General features: G+C 40.5%; 1 protein-coding gene across 9 annotated transcripts in view; it reads left to right on the forward strand.

Annotated features, from left to right (window-relative positions):
• The window catches only part of PALS2 (protein associated with LIN7 2, MAGUK p55 family member), a 59,086-nt gene that overhangs the window by 8,550 nt on the left and 33,300 nt on the right, over nucleotides 1-17,236 (forward strand). For 4 of the 9 annotated variants that reach the window (XM_020780961.3, XM_073003298.2, XM_073003297.2 and 1 more), the window contains exons 2-3: nucleotides 12,368-12,480; nucleotides 15,243-15,361. In XM_020780961.3, coding sequence (XP_020636620.3) covers nucleotides 15,245-15,361 — 117 coding nt within the window. In that variant the 5' untranslated portion in view covers nucleotides 12,368-12,480; nucleotides 15,243-15,244. Of the gene's footprint in view, nucleotides 1-12,367; nucleotides 12,481-13,462; nucleotides 13,578-15,242; nucleotides 15,362-17,236 lie in introns of all 9 variants that reach the window. The other 5 variants (XM_078377198.1, XM_078377201.1, XM_073003299.2 and 2 more) reach the window with 3 other exon arrangements.

The following is a 17,236-nucleotide window of genomic DNA, read 5'->3' on the forward strand; positions in this document are numbered from 1 at the left end:
TACAGCTGAGGCAGCTGCGGATTGAGTGTAACAAGCTAGTTTACTTAGTAGTCCGGATAGTTTTTCTCCCCATGAAACAATAGTGATGATCTAAACAATTTGCATGAGAGAAAAATACTCCTGCCCAGAGTGGAGGTCTACCATTTCCAACCCCTTTCTACTGTGTACTTTTCTAGAGGTCACCCAAGGGCAACTTTTAGAATCATAGTAGCTCCTATGGGATGTGGGGAAATGCATTGGAGAAGGCCTAGTGTGTACCTGGGCCTTTGTTGTTGGTCACTTTTTTATTTATTTCTAATTATATGTAAATCTCATTTAATAAGAGCTCACATTTAATTGTTTTAAATCATATCTCCTAGAAACAAAGAACCCAGTGAGAGTCAGAATAGATATGAGTGAAGTAACTATACAAAATTTTCAGAACATGCTGTACATAGAGAAAAAAAGTGTTGTACTGGGGAGGAAAATACTGAGGCCTGTGATGAAAATGGCGAGACTTTAGACAAATTTCATCAGAAGAATTTGATTTAGGTGAAAGCATTCTGAAAACACACACATACTGAATGTCCCCACTGAATGCCCTTTGTCTGTTCTTATTAAACCTGTGAAGAAATTGTTATGTGTTGGAGAGATCTGAGTTTTCTTTGTAGAATGTGTGTGTGTTTATTTAAATACAGAATATGAAAAACATTCATCTGTTTGTTCAACAATGTTAGCCTTAGAGCTTTCCATCAATATGATTGTCTAAGACAGTGGTTCTCAACCTGGGGAACATTGCCCCCCAGGGGGTGATTTCATTTTTCAGGGGGGTGATGGAATGACAAGGGGCGACACAGGGGCAAAGGAACAGAAGGGGGTGATGGAACGAGCCAAACCTGTGCTGGCAGTGGATCCGGCAGGCGGATCCAGAGCAGCTGGTGCTGGCAGCGGATCCAGTGCCGCCGCCGCCAAACCTGAGAAGGTGGCTGCAGCCGCGGTGCTGGCAGTAGATCTGGCCGGCGGATCCAGAGCAGCTGGTGCTGGCAGCAGATCCGGTGCCACCACCATGCTGCCATTATGTTGGGGGAGGGGGGCGATGATAACTTCCTCAATGGCTCAAGGGGGCGATTCTTCCAAAAAGGTTAAGAACAACTGGTCTAAGATATAGATGATCTGCTCTATGCTGTTAGCTTCCTAAATCCTTTTGGAATCTGTTTTATGCTGGCTACCTGCAACTGCCTGGTATTCAGCCATTATTATGGCTTAATATTAACAGTTTCACATAGAAAATGATGATCTGATCTGTATGGTTCATGAGTATTTGGGTATCTTTGTTCAGTAGCTTTTTTGTTTATTCCTTCTATTTGGAATTCTGTTTCTGAGTTAAATGGCTTTTTTAAACTGAGTTGCAGGTATTTTTCTCCAATATTGTATGTATTGAAGGTGGATAGAATGCTTAAATTCAATTTCTTGAGTGCTGCTTTTATGACCTTATCCTTCTAATCCTTCCTCTGTCTGCAGTAGTGTTAATACCATTTCCTGTTCAAATGCCTTTTTGGCAGCTGCATTTTTAACTTGTCAGGGTTGTGCTGTTCTGTTTCTTAAACTGACTCAAGGATTTGAGGGCTCTAAATGGTAATTTATGCTTAGTATATGTTCTCTGGCTTTGTTGTAACCAGGCTATATTTGTTGACCCTTTTGCTGATCTGACTAAACCAGTTCTTTAAGAAAATAAAATAAATGCTATGATTATTTTCCCCAAGATGGGGATACAGATACAAGTGCACCTGAAGTTCTTGATACAGTAAATCACTGGTCCCCAACCTTGGGCCTCCAGATGTTCTTGGACTACAATTCCCAGAAGCCTTCACTACCACCTCTGCTGGCCAGGATTTCTGGGTTTTGTTCATTCATTCATTCATTCATTCATTCATTCATTCATTCATTCATTCATTCGATTTATATCCTGCCCATCTGGTATATTTTACCACTCTTTGAAGTCCAAGAACATCTGGAGGCCCAAGGTTGGGGATCACTGCAGTAAATGATCCACGTTGGAAGTGTACTTCTGAATGTGGAACTTCATATTTTGGACAATATTTTTGGTCTGATTTAGTTTTTGTTTAAATAGCTTTTATGCTTTTTGAAGCAATTTGAGACTCAGTTATATGTATTTTCCTTTTAACCAACTCCCCTTTTTCTGGTGCTGTTTCTTTTGCAATTAAATGACAGATACCCTGCCCACGTACATGCTGAACTAAATAGTATTGTAATTGTTGCTAGGAGACTTAAGCAGCAATCCTAAACTGTTTGCTTCCTTGGAAGTAAGTATCACTGAAACATTTCTGAGTAAACATGGTTAGAATTGGGCTATTAAACCTAGCCACTTAGAAGTAACTCTTGCATAGCTGAAAACTCTATCTGAGATTGGCTTCATAACTGGGTCTGTCATGGCCTGTATTGCCATTAAATTCAGTCTGAAATTGGTTGCATTCTGCTCGTGTTGGCTTTCTGATTTTGTTTCAAGATCATATTTGCTAGTTACTGTATATTCAAAAGATTGAGACTATATCTTTGTTGAGAAAGTTATAGCTGTTAGCTATAGAAAATAATCCTAGTACTGTACTTGAAGATTTTGGGCAGAAATGCTAAGATGAGGTATACTGCCTTGAATGTGTTCATGGAAGTCATTTGTATGTATTGGATGAATGTGTGCTGGATAAATGACAACAGTTTTTTTTTAAAACCAAGTCCCTGTTTTGTAGTGGCCATTCTTAATAGACTTCTGAGATAGATCTTGGCATAATTTTGGTATAGTTTTAAAGGTACATAGTAGTCACTGGTGAAGTGGTTAGGAAATCCTGTAACTAGAGCTGTCTTTATGCATTTTTGTGAGTGTGTGAGCAGTAAAACTGGAGAAGGTTCTGTGTGCATCTCTCCTGCTGTCAGGAGCCCAGTGTGTGCTACCTGCAACACTTCAGACCTTGCTATAACTCTCAGCATGATTTGGAAACTACTATTTCCACTTTGTTATTACATTGTAACTTATTGTATTCCACATTGTTTAACATTTGTGTCATCATGCCTCATTCATTCAGCAACTATCTGAACATGAACTCAGAAGCAGAATGGACAGTAGAGGAGACCCCCCCCCCTTTCAAGCCTCGTGTGCTAGACCTGCATGATTTGGAAATACTATTTCCACTTTGTTATTACATTGTAACTTATTGTACTCCACATTGTTTAACATTTGTGTCATCATGCCTCATTCATTCAGCAACAATCTGAACATGAACTCAGAAGCAGAATGGACAGTAGAGGAGAACCCCCCCCCCCTCAAGCTTCGTGTGCTAGACCTGAATCCTCTGAACCTGAGATCTCTTTGCCCACAGCAATTGTGGAATCTTTGGGACCAAACATCCAAATGGAGACAGGCTACCCACTTTCAGGACCTCCACAATCCTAAAAGCCACTATGCTAATTAATACAAGTAGCATGCCTGGCAAGAGTTCCTGGAGAGATGATAAAGTTGCACTTTGCAGGCCAGGAAACTTTTCCTATAAGGCTGCCAGTTGAAGGGAAAGGAGGTGAATCATGGAGAGAGTCAGCTATATCAGTTGCAGCCATCATAGGAACAGGATGTCTACTTGGAGCTGGCCTGGATGTTGCACCTTCTTACTGCTTCATTGAACCTGTCCTATGGATTCCCCAGATTGAACTTCAGCCTGATAATCTACTTGAAATTGTTGGGTGAAATCATCTGTACATTTATAATTAATATATACCGACCCTCACACTGGCTGCTTCTCACAGCCACTTGCCACCACTGCTGGCGGTGTTATTTTTAATTCTTTTAAACGTTTCTTTCAAACTGGGATAGAACTAATTTAGTATTACAGATACTGTAGAAAAAATATATAACAGATCAGACTGCAAGGGGTTTTTTGCAGTCTCAAACCCATGATTCTGGCATCCATTATTTGACAAACTCCACACAGTTGTGCACACATGCCAGCACGAGGGTGAGTTGCATGCAGGGCAGAACCTCAAATACAATTATTTTAAAAGCTTGTGTAGCCGCTTAAACTGTTATACAACACAGCTTTAAAATTGAGTAAAAGTTGTCCCACATACACCAACCCAAAAAACTATGTGGCTGCCACATGACTTTAAATCAACTTTAAAAACCACAATCCATCAGCTGATTTATTTCAATAGAGTAAAACCGCACCCTGAGTTATTGAAGGAATTTGGCAGTTTGTGCTTGCTGTAACTTGTAGCTCCAGCACTTGGCTTGCTAATATTTCTTGGAGTACAAATCATTCTAAGCTTTCCTTTCTTCTCTTTCATAGATTTTGCTTTTGCCCACTTCAATAAACCAGAATGTACTATCGGTCAGGAACTGAGAAATTTATCAATTTTATTTCTTAAGTGTTGTAAATCTTACAGAGGCAGTTATTTGTTTTTCATTCAATTTATAGCCTGTTCTTGAGCTGAAAAAGGCTCCTGCTGTAGCTTACATAGATTAATAAAGCCAGTAACAGCAATGAAAACAAACTAAATGCAGATTGTGTTACTGGACTGGGGTGGCAAAACAAATACTTTGAGGAGCACACACTTGTTTGTGTTACTTTGTGTACAAATTCAAAGTTTAAGTTTCTAACATCTGTGGTTATTTGGCTGTCATCCATAATCTCAAGAATATTTTTCCTGCTTTATGCTATAACTTGACATAGTGGCAAGAGTAACCTGTTGTTCCTCTACTCTACAGGAGGCATAGTCAAGCATTTTGGATTTGGAATCAAAAAACCTATTGTTCTTTGCTTCTTCTCAGAGAGATCCTGGCTCTTAGTGCTAGTTAAACCATATGGATAGTTTCCCCTTCAGAAACACGCAGTTGCTATAACACTTCAAGTTGCAATACCCAGGCATTCTGGCCAATACTGAGACTGCAAGCAAAAGTTGTAGGGAGGAGAGATGTCTGTGTAGTCTCCTGTAAAATGTCTTTCTTCATCTCAGCACTGTAACTGACACTCAAAGCTTTTAAGGCTGATGCTTATTTACAAGCGTTTTAAATATTTCCCTTATAATTATCAACTACATCTGAAGGCTTTTTGAGGTTAGACCTTATTTCTCATGTTTTACTTGATCAGCATCGATTTTCATTTCATCGAAGTTGATTGCATGATTGGTAATACTGTCATATGGCCTACAATTAAAATAAGACACATTTTCTATTGCTGTTGAGCTCCCTTCTTTTCATTATTTTCCATCGGTTGTTAACATCCTTATATGCTATGTTCTAGAGAATAACTGCATTGTTAGGCTCCTTATTCATGTAAACAAACACTTTCATAATACCCAGATGCAGGAATCCTTTATTACATATTTAATCTACCTAGTCATTGCTGTCTGAGCAGATAAAATAATGTTAAAATGTTAAAAAATCACAGTAAATAACGATCAGCAATAACAGTGATAGGTGAAGGAAATGAAATCACATTATCAAATGTATAAAAGCAGCCAGTATTTTGTGGTAACTTTAATAGCTGTGAACACCAGATGAGCCTTACGAGAGGGCATTTCACAAAGGGGGTTGAAGACTGAGGAAGTCTTCTCTCTTGTAGCCATCTGTATAACTTGTTTGTTTGGTGGCACCTGGAGAAAGGCTTCCAGATATGATCTAAGGGTACAAACAGGCATATAATGTGAGAAAATGTCTCTTGGAATATGCAGGTCTCAGCCATTTATGTCATTTCCTTTCACTTTATTTCTATCATGTCATCTGCTAAGGAGTTGTGCTTATGGAACTAATGTGCAAACTAATAAAATTTTAATTATTCAAAATAATATATTTATTCAATTATTGTGTAAGTTCATATGTTATATTTCTGTTGTGACAGTGGTGCTGTTTTGTTTAATTTTCAGCATTTAAACCCTCAAAGTGCTGACATAACATGTAACACTTTGAAGAGTCCCATTTCGATTTGAATGCCACTTCAGGCTTCCATGCTTTTCTTTTTATGTGGTTTGGAAATTAACAAATACTTTCCATTTGTTTTGTTTTCTAAATCTGAAGCACGTTCCTGCGGAAAACATTGAAACAATTAGTTGCACTATTAATCCTAAACCCTTATACTGTAGTTGTCTGAGCTGGTGTAAGCCAGATATGGCTTACACACATACCTTGTGTAGGTGACTGACTTTGTGTTCCCTTTTTAGCATTGGTACAGGAGGGGATTGACAGTAGGGTAGCCAGCCTTCAAGGCCCACTATTCAAGCTTCATAAAGCCATCAGCATTATTTCCTGAAATTAATGCAGTTGTTCAAAGGATCTGCAATGTAGTAGACTTCATTCTCCAAAATACTAGAGGCTGAAACAGGAACTCTGTTGTTGGTGACTAAATCATTTCTGTCTGCTTGAAGAGGCCATCTGAAATCTTGGAGAGCTGCCGCCATTCAGTGCTGACTTACAGGAACTAGAGAGATGATGTGGTGTAAGGCTGCCAGCTACCCTGTGAGAGCACACTCCTCTCAGATATACTTCTGCATACTGTATTCCTTTTCACCTTGCATTTTTTTTCTGTGTATAGAGAAAAAAAACTAGCATCTTCATTCATACGCAAAAAGGAAAGTGGAGAAGAAGAAAACAGTCTGAAGCAGCAATGGGATTGGAACTGAAGACTGTATGCTTAGCAGAAGAGAAATCTGGGGAGGGATAAGAATTTGACATCCTGTTTTGATTTGAGCTGTGTCTGCATTTATCAAGTGGCCTCCTCCCCTAGGAATGGTACAGAAGTGAATTTGGCCCTTAAGCTGAAAAAAGGTTGGCCACCCTGACTTAGACTGATTCTGAAGTGTGAGTTTAGAACCAGTAATTATTGGTATGTTGTCTAGCCATACAGAGGGTTGACTTGCACTTCAACCTGGTATTCAAAGTCTGCATGGTGAGGTACAACATCTTGTCTGGCTTTAAATAACCACCACTTCTCACAACCAGAATGACCTTTGTTGGTTTACGTTCACCATACCTAATCTGCATTTGCCTACTTTTTACTGTGTTGTACAGTATTTGGCATGTTTACATATTTTCACACAAAGGAGACTTTTGTGCTCCTTTGTATCAAGGGGGTACTCAAAGGATTTATTCTTTCTTTCAGTCCCTTACTTCCTGTGATGTAGTTCTCTCTCTAGTGCTCTGTTTCATGTAAACTGCTGGTCTAACTCTCTGCAGTGTATCTTAAAATATATTGGAACATGGAGAGAACTTGGATATGTGAGTATAAAGCTTGTTTGTAGATGTAGAAACATTTTATGGCACAGTATGAGCAGTACAGTGGTGCCTCGCTTAACGAGCGCACCGTTTAACGAAGAATCCGTATAGCGATCCCTTTTTGGGGATCGCTATACGGATCAGCCCCAATCGCCGCACTCGCTTTGCGACGATTGGGGCGTCCGGCGGCCATTTTGGAGCCGCCGAACAGCTGATCGGCGGCTCCAAAATGGCCGCCGCATGACCTGAAATGGCCCCTATCAGTGTTTTCGCGCCCTCCCCTTGCTTACGGAGGTCGCGAAAACGCTGCGGGGGGGCATTTCGGGTCATCCGCGGCCATTTTGGAGCCGCCGATCAGCTGGAGGGGTAAGTTTGGACGCTTATTGGAACGCATTAAACTAAGTTTAATGCGTTCCAATAGGCTTTCCTTACCCGCACAGCGATGTTTTCGTATAGCAAAGGTTAATCCGGAACGGATTAACCTCGCTATGCGAGGCACCACTGTATTCTGCTTCACTGGATCTCAGAAATGTCCCCTCACCTTATATTGTAGAGAATTTAATCTTGGGTAATAACTAAACCTTAGACTCTGTCTAGAATGATGAACTTGCTTTCAGTATTGATATCTTGGCTGAAATCCTGTTGAGTAAGTTACACTTTGTAAGACCGATGTCGTGTAATTTACAGAACAAGATTTTAGCCCTTGCATTGTGAAATGTAGAAAGTTAATTTAAATTTTCAGTAGAATTGTTGACTGAAATATTTTAGTTTCCAAGCGACTGCTTAATAGCCTCCTAGAGTGGTCTTAACTGACCAGATAGGTGGGATATAAAATAAATAAATAAATAAATAAATAAATAAATAAATAAATAAATAAATGCCATAGAGAAGCCAGTTGATTGAGCTTTCATGGGAAGTCTACAAGCCACTCTGTGTGCATGTGTTTTAAATGTGACGAATAGTCTGGGAATTACTGCATGAGTTTCAAAATCAGCTTTCAAAGTACTTGATACTGCCTGTGTAGGTTATTCCTAAATATTATATTAATTTTGGCACAGTGCAGTTGGTCTTTAATGCCAGTACAAAATGAGATCACTTTGCTATTAATTGGTGTGGGGTACAGAAGGCATATTGTACCTATATTAGCATAATTGCATTGATTCCTGTTGTGTCTCTGCACTGCGTTAAGGGTAGTAGATGGCAGTAATAGAGAAAACATGGAATGGAATGAGGGATTCATACTGGTGCAAAACAGTGTTCATGGAAGGATTCAGGTGCAGCTCAGACTTACTGTCTGGAATAACTCATGTGAAAAGGAAGACTTCCCCTCTCAGCAGTGTAAGAAGCTCTTTGGATAATCCGGGGGCAAATGACTGGATTATGTCATTGTTGCTTGGCCCTTCATTCCCTGATGGATTAAAATATTGTCATCTTAAAAAATGCTAGCCATAGTTGCAAACTCTTACTCTGTGGCGTGAGACTCTCACTGCTAGTTCTGAAGTAAGCTTGAACAGATGTTCTTTATCCATAGGATAGTGCTCATGCTTTAGTATTTCTGAGTATTGTTGAGATGCAAGAACGTTTAAATCAGTAGGCTATTGTTCAAAATCTTGTGTGTCTGGAATTAAGGGCCATATGAAAAAACATTATGTAGCTAGCTTTAAATTTTTAAGCTGACTATTACTAAGTTTGCATATTACATGCCTGACTTGGCAGTTGTTGATGGGTATGTTGTAGTTTAGTGTTTCATTTAATTTTAACATTTATGGAAATGCTGGATAGCTCAGTGGTTTAGACATTGGCTGTGGAGTCAGAGGTTGGGAGTTTGATTCCCCACTGTGGCTCCTTGACAGGGGCTGGACTCAGTAATCCATAAGATCTCTTCCAGCTCTGCAGTTCTAACATATGGCTGTAACTAAGTCTGGACAGGTGGAAACTCCACACCCCCATGAGTTAAAGGGAATCTGTTTTGTTATCTCCCTTTCCCCATATTCTGGCACTTTGTCATTGTGATTTTCAACTACTCTGAACATAAGGACAGAAAATTTGTTGGAATCCTAAATATTTAACTTAAGCTCGATTAAGACATTGCTGAAATAGGAGGGTAACTGTTAAAAAAATGCTGCTTTCATGGTTTGCTTCTCATGTGGCTTCCTATGAGAATCTAGTCATGTTTTCTGATGTCATTCTTTTTGTATCAGCATCACTTGGCCAGATTGGTGGGGCATAGTGTTTCAAAGAAACATTGCTGTAGAGACTGAGCTGATTGAGTGGATTGTGGGAAAACAGAATCTTGTCAGCTATCATACTTGTAATACACAAATCTGATTTGTATGGACATATAAATGTGCTTATCTATCATACCCCAAAGCATGCTGTGTTTCACTTGTCATACCATTCAGGTATCAGATGCCTTGTCAGTCTTTATGGTTTATTGCTATATAAAATAGATAGCAAAAACTACTTTTGTGTAGAGTAGATGAAGACATGTACTGTTCTTCAAATTGCAATATCATGTTTTTTGAGAAGTTGATAGTATCCAACATGAAAGCTACATTCCACTATAATGTTGCATGACGTCATGTGTAAAAGGATAGGTTTGGAGCTTGGAGCTTTTCTTGCTTCCATATGGGCCTTCATCACTATTTTAAAAATGCTCCCAGTGGTGTTTGAGAGTATTTATTATTTATTTATTTATTTCATTTATATCCCGCCTATCTAGTCAGCTCAGGACCACTCTAGGCGTAGTTCAAGGGTTCATGGGGATACTAAGGGAGCATGGCATGAGTCGTCTCACTGCTTTTTAGCTTCATCCCATGTTCTTTTGAGACTTACATGAACCCTTGCATGTCTCCCAGTTATCATTGGGAGCACTTTCCTCCATGTAGAAATGATCGTACTGTATGATGGTGATGGAGGCTCACGTGGAAGTGAGAAAAACTGTTCTTTAAACTACTGTTTTGGGGCTGTAGCTGCCAGGATTCTGCTGGAGATACTCCTGGTAAATTCTGTGAGGTGCAGTTCGAAAGACACAAGTCCCATCCCTAGATGTTTGATATCTAAACTATTGTCATTTCCTCCACTAGGATATTTTTCTCAACATGGTCATCAATTTAACAGTGATTGTTTAATATAAATAAATTAAAGCTTAATAGTTTACTTTCCCACACTTACATATGTTGTGTTTGTACTTTACTCTTTTTGGGGAAGGGGGCCACCAGCACATTTCCTAAATCCATACATGCCATACTTTGACTGCTAAGTGCTAGGATATCTGCACTTCAGTATGCAGGTATAAAAAGATGCTTCCCTTTTGTTAACTATCTTTTTGCCTGTACATATTGCATCCATCCCTGGCAAAGCACTGAAAATACATATCACCAGACATGCCTGTTCATTTTCTGCCCTAAGCTGATAGAGTGTTTAGCTGATGATGATTCACCAAACCAGAAAAATATTTAAAAATAGGGTATATGCTTAATAGAGGAAGTTTGGAAAGGGACAGTGAGTTCAAAAATGTGGCCAATATGGCGGCAGGCTAGGGAAGTACTAATCCTTGTTTACTGGTGTGAAGATTGGCTACATGTTCTGTTTGTGATAGTGCATGAATACATGCACTTGGATTGCCTGTGGCAAAAGGAAGAACTTGATGAGCATTGTCCCTTTAGAAATCTGGAATATATTTTATCAGATTTTGCGTTTGTGTTCATATTCTTGCGTGCACTTCTAGGGTATTACAATTTCAGTTGATTTTGACAGATTTGTTGCAGGATCAAATCAGTATTTCTTCATAAGAGTAAAATCCATGCTTGTTGCAAACTAAGCTTTTTCTTTCTGAGCACTGCGGTCCTCCACCTCACCAAGCTGCTGCATTTGGTTTCTATTTTAGTAAACTTTGGCATAGTATTTAGCCATTGTCATTACTCAGAAAAGTGTGGACAAAATGTTACATAAATAAAATGAACCATTTCATTTGCACTTTCAAAGACAGAGTTTAAAAATGTTGCCAGTTAACACTGTTTCCCTACGTTGCCCCAGTTTGCCAGCACAGCTAAGAAATTTTATATACCTATATTTTCAATTTTTTGTCAGATTATTTCAATTTTCTCTTCACCACCCCTGTTTATTATTCTTTGTTTTTACTTGCCTGAGTGCATTATGTTCTAGAAACCTTTGTGTGGTTGGCATCAACCTTGGTTTATCTGCTAAAGAAAAAAAAGGCTGTCAGAAGCTTCAAAGATTATGCTTTCAAAGTGTAACTCATTAGCCTCCTACACATACTTTTCAAGGAGAATGTGAATGCTAGGGGGAAATGGGGGTGCATTTATTGAAAACTATGGATATAGCAGCTTATTAAAATGTTTAAAAATACCTCTGCTGTGGTATATTTTCATTTCAAAAGTGGCTTTATCTGGTTAAAAGTTTGTTTCTAGTAAGAGTGGCCAGAAATTTAAATGGATTTTTGAGGAAATATATAGTGAGAAGGTAGTTTTAAATGTCCCATATTCCATTAAAAATCTTACATGATGGAAATTGTTAACAATATAGCATGTGTAATGCAAGTTGTTCATCATGGCCTCTTGAAACTCCATGTTTTATGGTTATCCTTTTACACAACCCTTGTGTTTCCATAAAGACATTTATGGCTCTTGGAAAAAGTCTTGTTTTGTAGGTTTAGGCTATTTAAAGGAGCAGCTGCTTTTTCCTGTCAGCTTACCTCTCAGCATTGCATAATGAAATCTCATACTTACCATTCCTTTTCTCTGTTACCCATTTCTGGTCTTCAGCTTTGGTTGAATAGTGGTGGGTTGTTTTGTTTTATTTTATTTAAAAGTCCATTCTAATATTTATATTCAAGTGCCTTCAGATACTAAGAAGGTTCAGTAGTGACTTCTTCTGTTCAGTGCTACTGTATGTATGCACTCAGACCATTAGCATTGGTCATGATTCCTGTGAAGGTTTTTTAAACAATAAATTTGTATGTTCCTGGATAACTACTAGAGATGGGTATGAATAAAAAAAAAGGTGATTCGTTTTGATCCGTTGTTTATCAAGGTTAACAAATCAACAAATAAAAATATACAAATATTCATTGATGAATCAATTTGTTTGCAGGGACGCTTCCTCAGATGGATTTTGTACAACTCCCGAAAGTTTGGTGAACATTGGATCACGGACCCCCGGTTATATAGTCACAAAGAGGACCCCCCCAGGAAAGCTCTCCCCAGGTACTTAGAGACTCCAGAATCACAATGGTGCTTCCTATGTCTTTCCCAAACACCCCTGCCAGCTTTGGCGAAGATTGGATATTGTAACTCCGAGTTATTTACCCACAAATTGGGTCCACCCAGGAGAGTTTACTACACAGTACAGAAGCCCATGGCACTGAGGGACTTATATTTAGCCCCAGCAGAATGAGAGGTCCCTTTGGCAGAGGCATGCATGAGGCATTGAGTTTGTCTTCAGTTCAGCACAACATTACATTTGCCAGTGAAGTAGAGATTGCCCTCATGAGGACTGGAGGCAAGGAGGTATTTGGGCACAGCAGGCTTTTTGACTCCGTTGAGCACTGAGGAAGTTGGCGGCAGGAAAACAGGCATGGACAGGAACTCACCGGCAATGTTCCCCCTGTTGCCTGAGCTTCCATGTGCTGCGCCTGCAGCAGAACGAACCTGTAGCCTGGGGGCAGGGCAAGGGCCTTCCTCGCGGCCCTGTTGCCAATGTCCTACCACTACTCAAGTCCTCTGGCTGCCACCAGTGGGCTGTGAGTGAGAGGTAGCGATGCTGACCTCCGCTTCACAGGTCCACTCTGAAGTGCACCTTGCGTCCCTGTAGCCATGAAAAATGGTCATAGATCACCTCCCTCACAGAGTCATAGAGCGAGAGCAGCACTCTAGAACTGAGAGTTCTCTGTGAGGGGAGGTTGTACTAGGGGGCAAAAAATGCAGCAACCGGCAGAAGGCTTAGGATTCCATGATGGACAGTGGTAGTCCGAGCAGGGTGATCATCTTGGCGACGTGATAAGTGGCTGCCTGCTGGGCCTTGCCTTTCGACCGCCGGCTGAGGGTCATGGTGGACCCAATGTGGGGTGTGGGTCTGCCATGCTCCTGGCCTGCTTCATGCTCCTGGCCCCAGAAACCCCTGTGGCTGCCCTTTTGAAATGAGGCGCCTCCTTCTGCCTCCCCAGAGCTGCTCTTTCCCCTCTCTCAGACGCTGTGGATGAAGTGCCTTCCCTGGACAGGAGCCTTGGATGGTGCCTCTCCAGATGTTGGCAGTGGAAGACAGATGCCTGGGGTCTGACCCCCTCCGGACCACCCCAAGGCAGGTATTGCAGCGTGCCAGCCATGGGTCATCGCTGAGAGCCATGAAATGATCCCACATGGCCCCTCTGCCATGTTTGCCCAAATGAGGACCCACTGCCTGACCCTGACTGCTGACCTGGGAATAACTCTGTGTCCCAGGGGTGCTGCTGGTCTGGGAGGAGGGAACCGATGACTCTGGGTACAGGGGTGGGGGGCTGTGAAGCCTGCCCTGCCGTTACCGATTCCAAATTGGACTGGGAATCTTCGGAAACCAGTAACTCCTCAGATTCCTCTAGGAAGAGGGGCAGCTGTTCTTTTGGCACTTCTGGAAGCTTTGGTTCCATGCCTGCCTGTAAGGCCACTGGAGGAGGGACAGTGACACTGGTTATCATAGACATGGTTGTGCACGTAGTGGTCATGATAACAGTGCTGCTACCTAGCTTGCGTAGCTTCACAGCCTTCTTCCCCTTGGATTGCCCTTGAAGAAATCCCTTCATTTTCTACTGCCTGCCTAACAAACCAACTAAACAAATAAAGCAATGGAGATAGGGGAAGGAAACTAAGAGGGTCAGAGAGTGTGTGTACATTTTATTTTTAGAGTGATGATGGTGTAATTCTTTTAAAATGTGACCTGCCTGCCTAAACAAAGCCCCCTCCCCCAGTATAATGTAATTAGGAAAATTTCTCCCCCAACCCACTGTGGCAGAGAAGCCAAAAAAGTCCCAAAAGAAAAGCCCTGCCAGCTAAGTCTCAGTCAGAGACACACAAACACACACACACCCAAATAAGTTTTGGAGGAAAAAGGAATGATGAATCTAGCCACCCACCAAATTCCCTGAGAGACACAAGCCTCTCTAAAATGAACTTTTGAAAAATCAATATAAAGGAAAAGAGATTCCATAGTCATATGACAACAGTGCCCTCCCGGACCCCCCCCCCAACCTATCTATCTTATCTACCTACCTACCTCCAGGGGAAAAACGGGTTGATTGAATTTGAAATAAAATTAAGCCCTTTCAAAGAAGTAGCCTAAGCTACCTGAAATCCCTCTCCAAATTCCCAGTAAAGTTGATGATTGATGAATGATGATGAAAAAGAAAAATATAAGTCCTTGCGCTCCTGCCGCAAAAGCGAAACCGCAAGAGCACCAGCAAGCCAGTGAGCAGCAAATGTTCTCGCTCCGGAGAGAACGAACAGAAGTGGGGACGGCCGGATCGGAAAAGCTTATATGAAATTTCTGTAAAAGTAGCGCTATTGGCTGCCGGACATACCAATCCAGGATCTGTCCTGATTGTCCAGAGCTTTGAATTGGCACCAGCAAGGTCAGAGAGGCCTCCAAAACGGGTAACAAATATGAACAGATCGACAAAACCGAGGAAATATTTGTCAAACCATATTTGTCCTGATTCAAAATTTTACAAATACGGATCAGTGAATATATGACGAATCGGCTATACAGTATTCATCAGAAAAACTGATCTGTTTTTATATTCGTCCCCATCTCTAATAATCCACTTTTGGAATACTTTTTGGACAACAGACAACTGAATGAGGAAAGAGGTGTTTGGCACTTAATTGATTGCATGGGCACTTTAACAAGAAAGAGAATATTAAATTTATTATAATTAAACCTACCTTTAAACTGAGGTCTCGCTTATCTGCTTTTATTACATGTTTGTCTTTTTCAGCAATGCAGCAGGTTCTGGATAATCTTACAGAATTACCCCCATCAGCAGGAGCTGAAGAAATTGACCTTATTTTCTTAAAAGGAATTATGGAAAATCCTATTGTTAGATCACTTGCTAAGGTAACTGTTCATTTTGTATTATTTTGTTTTTGTTTTGATTTGTTAATATGAATTTTAGAAAGTAGCATGAAGGAACTCATTGTATAGAGGGTTGCTAAATGTCATCAGCCATGTAATAGGGACTGGTTTTAGGTATGAATCACTCTTGGTGTGGAGTAATTATTACTTTTCATCCCTTTGTAAAACTTGAAAGGTGGGAATAGTTGAGAAGTGCTTGGCTCATGCCAGCAGGTGAAGAGCACTCCAATTTTTTGTGACATGTTAATATCATGAGTCATAGACAGTGGTGGGATTCAAATAAATTAACAACAGGTTCTATGTCCTAATGATAGATAGATAGATAGATAGATAGGTAGGTAGGTAGGTAGGTAGGTAGGTAGGTAGGTAGGTAGGTAGGTAGGTAGATAGATAGATAGATAGATAGATAGATAGATAGATAGATAGATAGATAGATAGATAGATAGATAGATAGATAGATAGATAGATGCATGCATGCATGCATGCATGCATGCATGCATGCATGCCCAGGACATTTTAAAAAAAAGGTACCACATAAGCAACAGTCTTATGTGGTACCTTTAACTTGAAAAAAATCATAGTAAAATGAGGATGGTTGGGTGTTTGACTGAAGCGGTCTCACCCCAAAACTTTTTCCCTCTGTGTCCTGCCCTCATGCCTTGTCAATCACCCCTCCTCTCTGCCTCGAGGCCATGAGCTTTCCTCCAGTGACGTCAAGGACTCATCCTCTCCCCCCTTTCCCCCATTGATGCCTCTGCTCTTTCCAGGGCTTTATCTCTCTCACCCACACCCCACCTCAGACAGCTCAGTGTGGCGCAGGAAGGGAGGCAGCTAATTGCGCCCCCCTCCCCCCACTCGTCGCTGGTCACCTGGCCCCTCCTCCTTCATTCATCGCAGGCCAGCAAACGGTTCTAAGAACCAATAGTACATTTAGGAATCAGTTCTATAGAATAGGTGCGAACCTGCTGAATCCCACCTCTGGTCATAGATAAATGTCACAGAAGCTTCAGAGAGGTTTGGAGCCTTTTTGATGCAATTTCCCCAACAGATTAGTTGCAATTTGGAATGAAAATTGACCTTAAACCATGGACCTTTCAAATTGAGGTAGCTTAAGTTCATTGGCAACTCTAGATATGTAGTACCTTTATTTTGGTCAAGGCAAATGGAGAAAACAAATCATGGTGCTTCACTGAAATAAAATACAAAATACTGTAAGCCTGTATTATAAGGGTTACAGTATTTTGTATCTGATTTCAGTGAAGGACCATTGATTCATTTTTCCAGAATTTTTAATGGTTGATGAGATATGGAAATAGGAAATTTGTAAATTGTGCAGATAGTTCAGTTCAGGAGAGCATATGATACTTGTTTGGGAAGCAAACAGATGAGAAGGAAATAGAAATTCAAGATTTTGTTAGAATTTTGGAGTTCAGTGTTAAAGGAAGAATGGCAAACATTTCTTTACAAAGTTTGCACATGATATGCAGAAAATCTGGATATGCATGGAAAAGCAAGGATATGCTTTCCTAGCATCAGTTTTGCTATGTCAGGGTCTTAGAAATTAAAAACAGTATTGCAGTCTTCAGAGGACAAGGAGAGGCTGAATGTTCTGATTACTATTACTGAACATGAAAGTTGCTGTTATAAGGGATTTTAACTTCATTTACACTTCCTAGGTTTCAGTGGGGTGAGAAAATAAACCAGCTCCTATATCCATAGCTATGTCTTGCTGTTTTCTTACATTACTTGTGCCAACGGATGGGATAGCTAGAGGTTACACCTGGGGTTTTTTGCTTGTTTTTGTTTGTTTCAGTAAATTGTCATTTCAACATGATCTGTGTTGATGACACCAGTTCT

This window comes from Pogona vitticeps, chromosome 6 (assembly GCF_051106095.1).
Source record: "Pogona vitticeps strain Pit_001003342236 chromosome 6, PviZW2.1, whole genome shotgun sequence".
Lineage (NCBI taxonomy): Eukaryota > Metazoa > Chordata > Lepidosauria > Squamata > Agamidae > Pogona > Pogona vitticeps.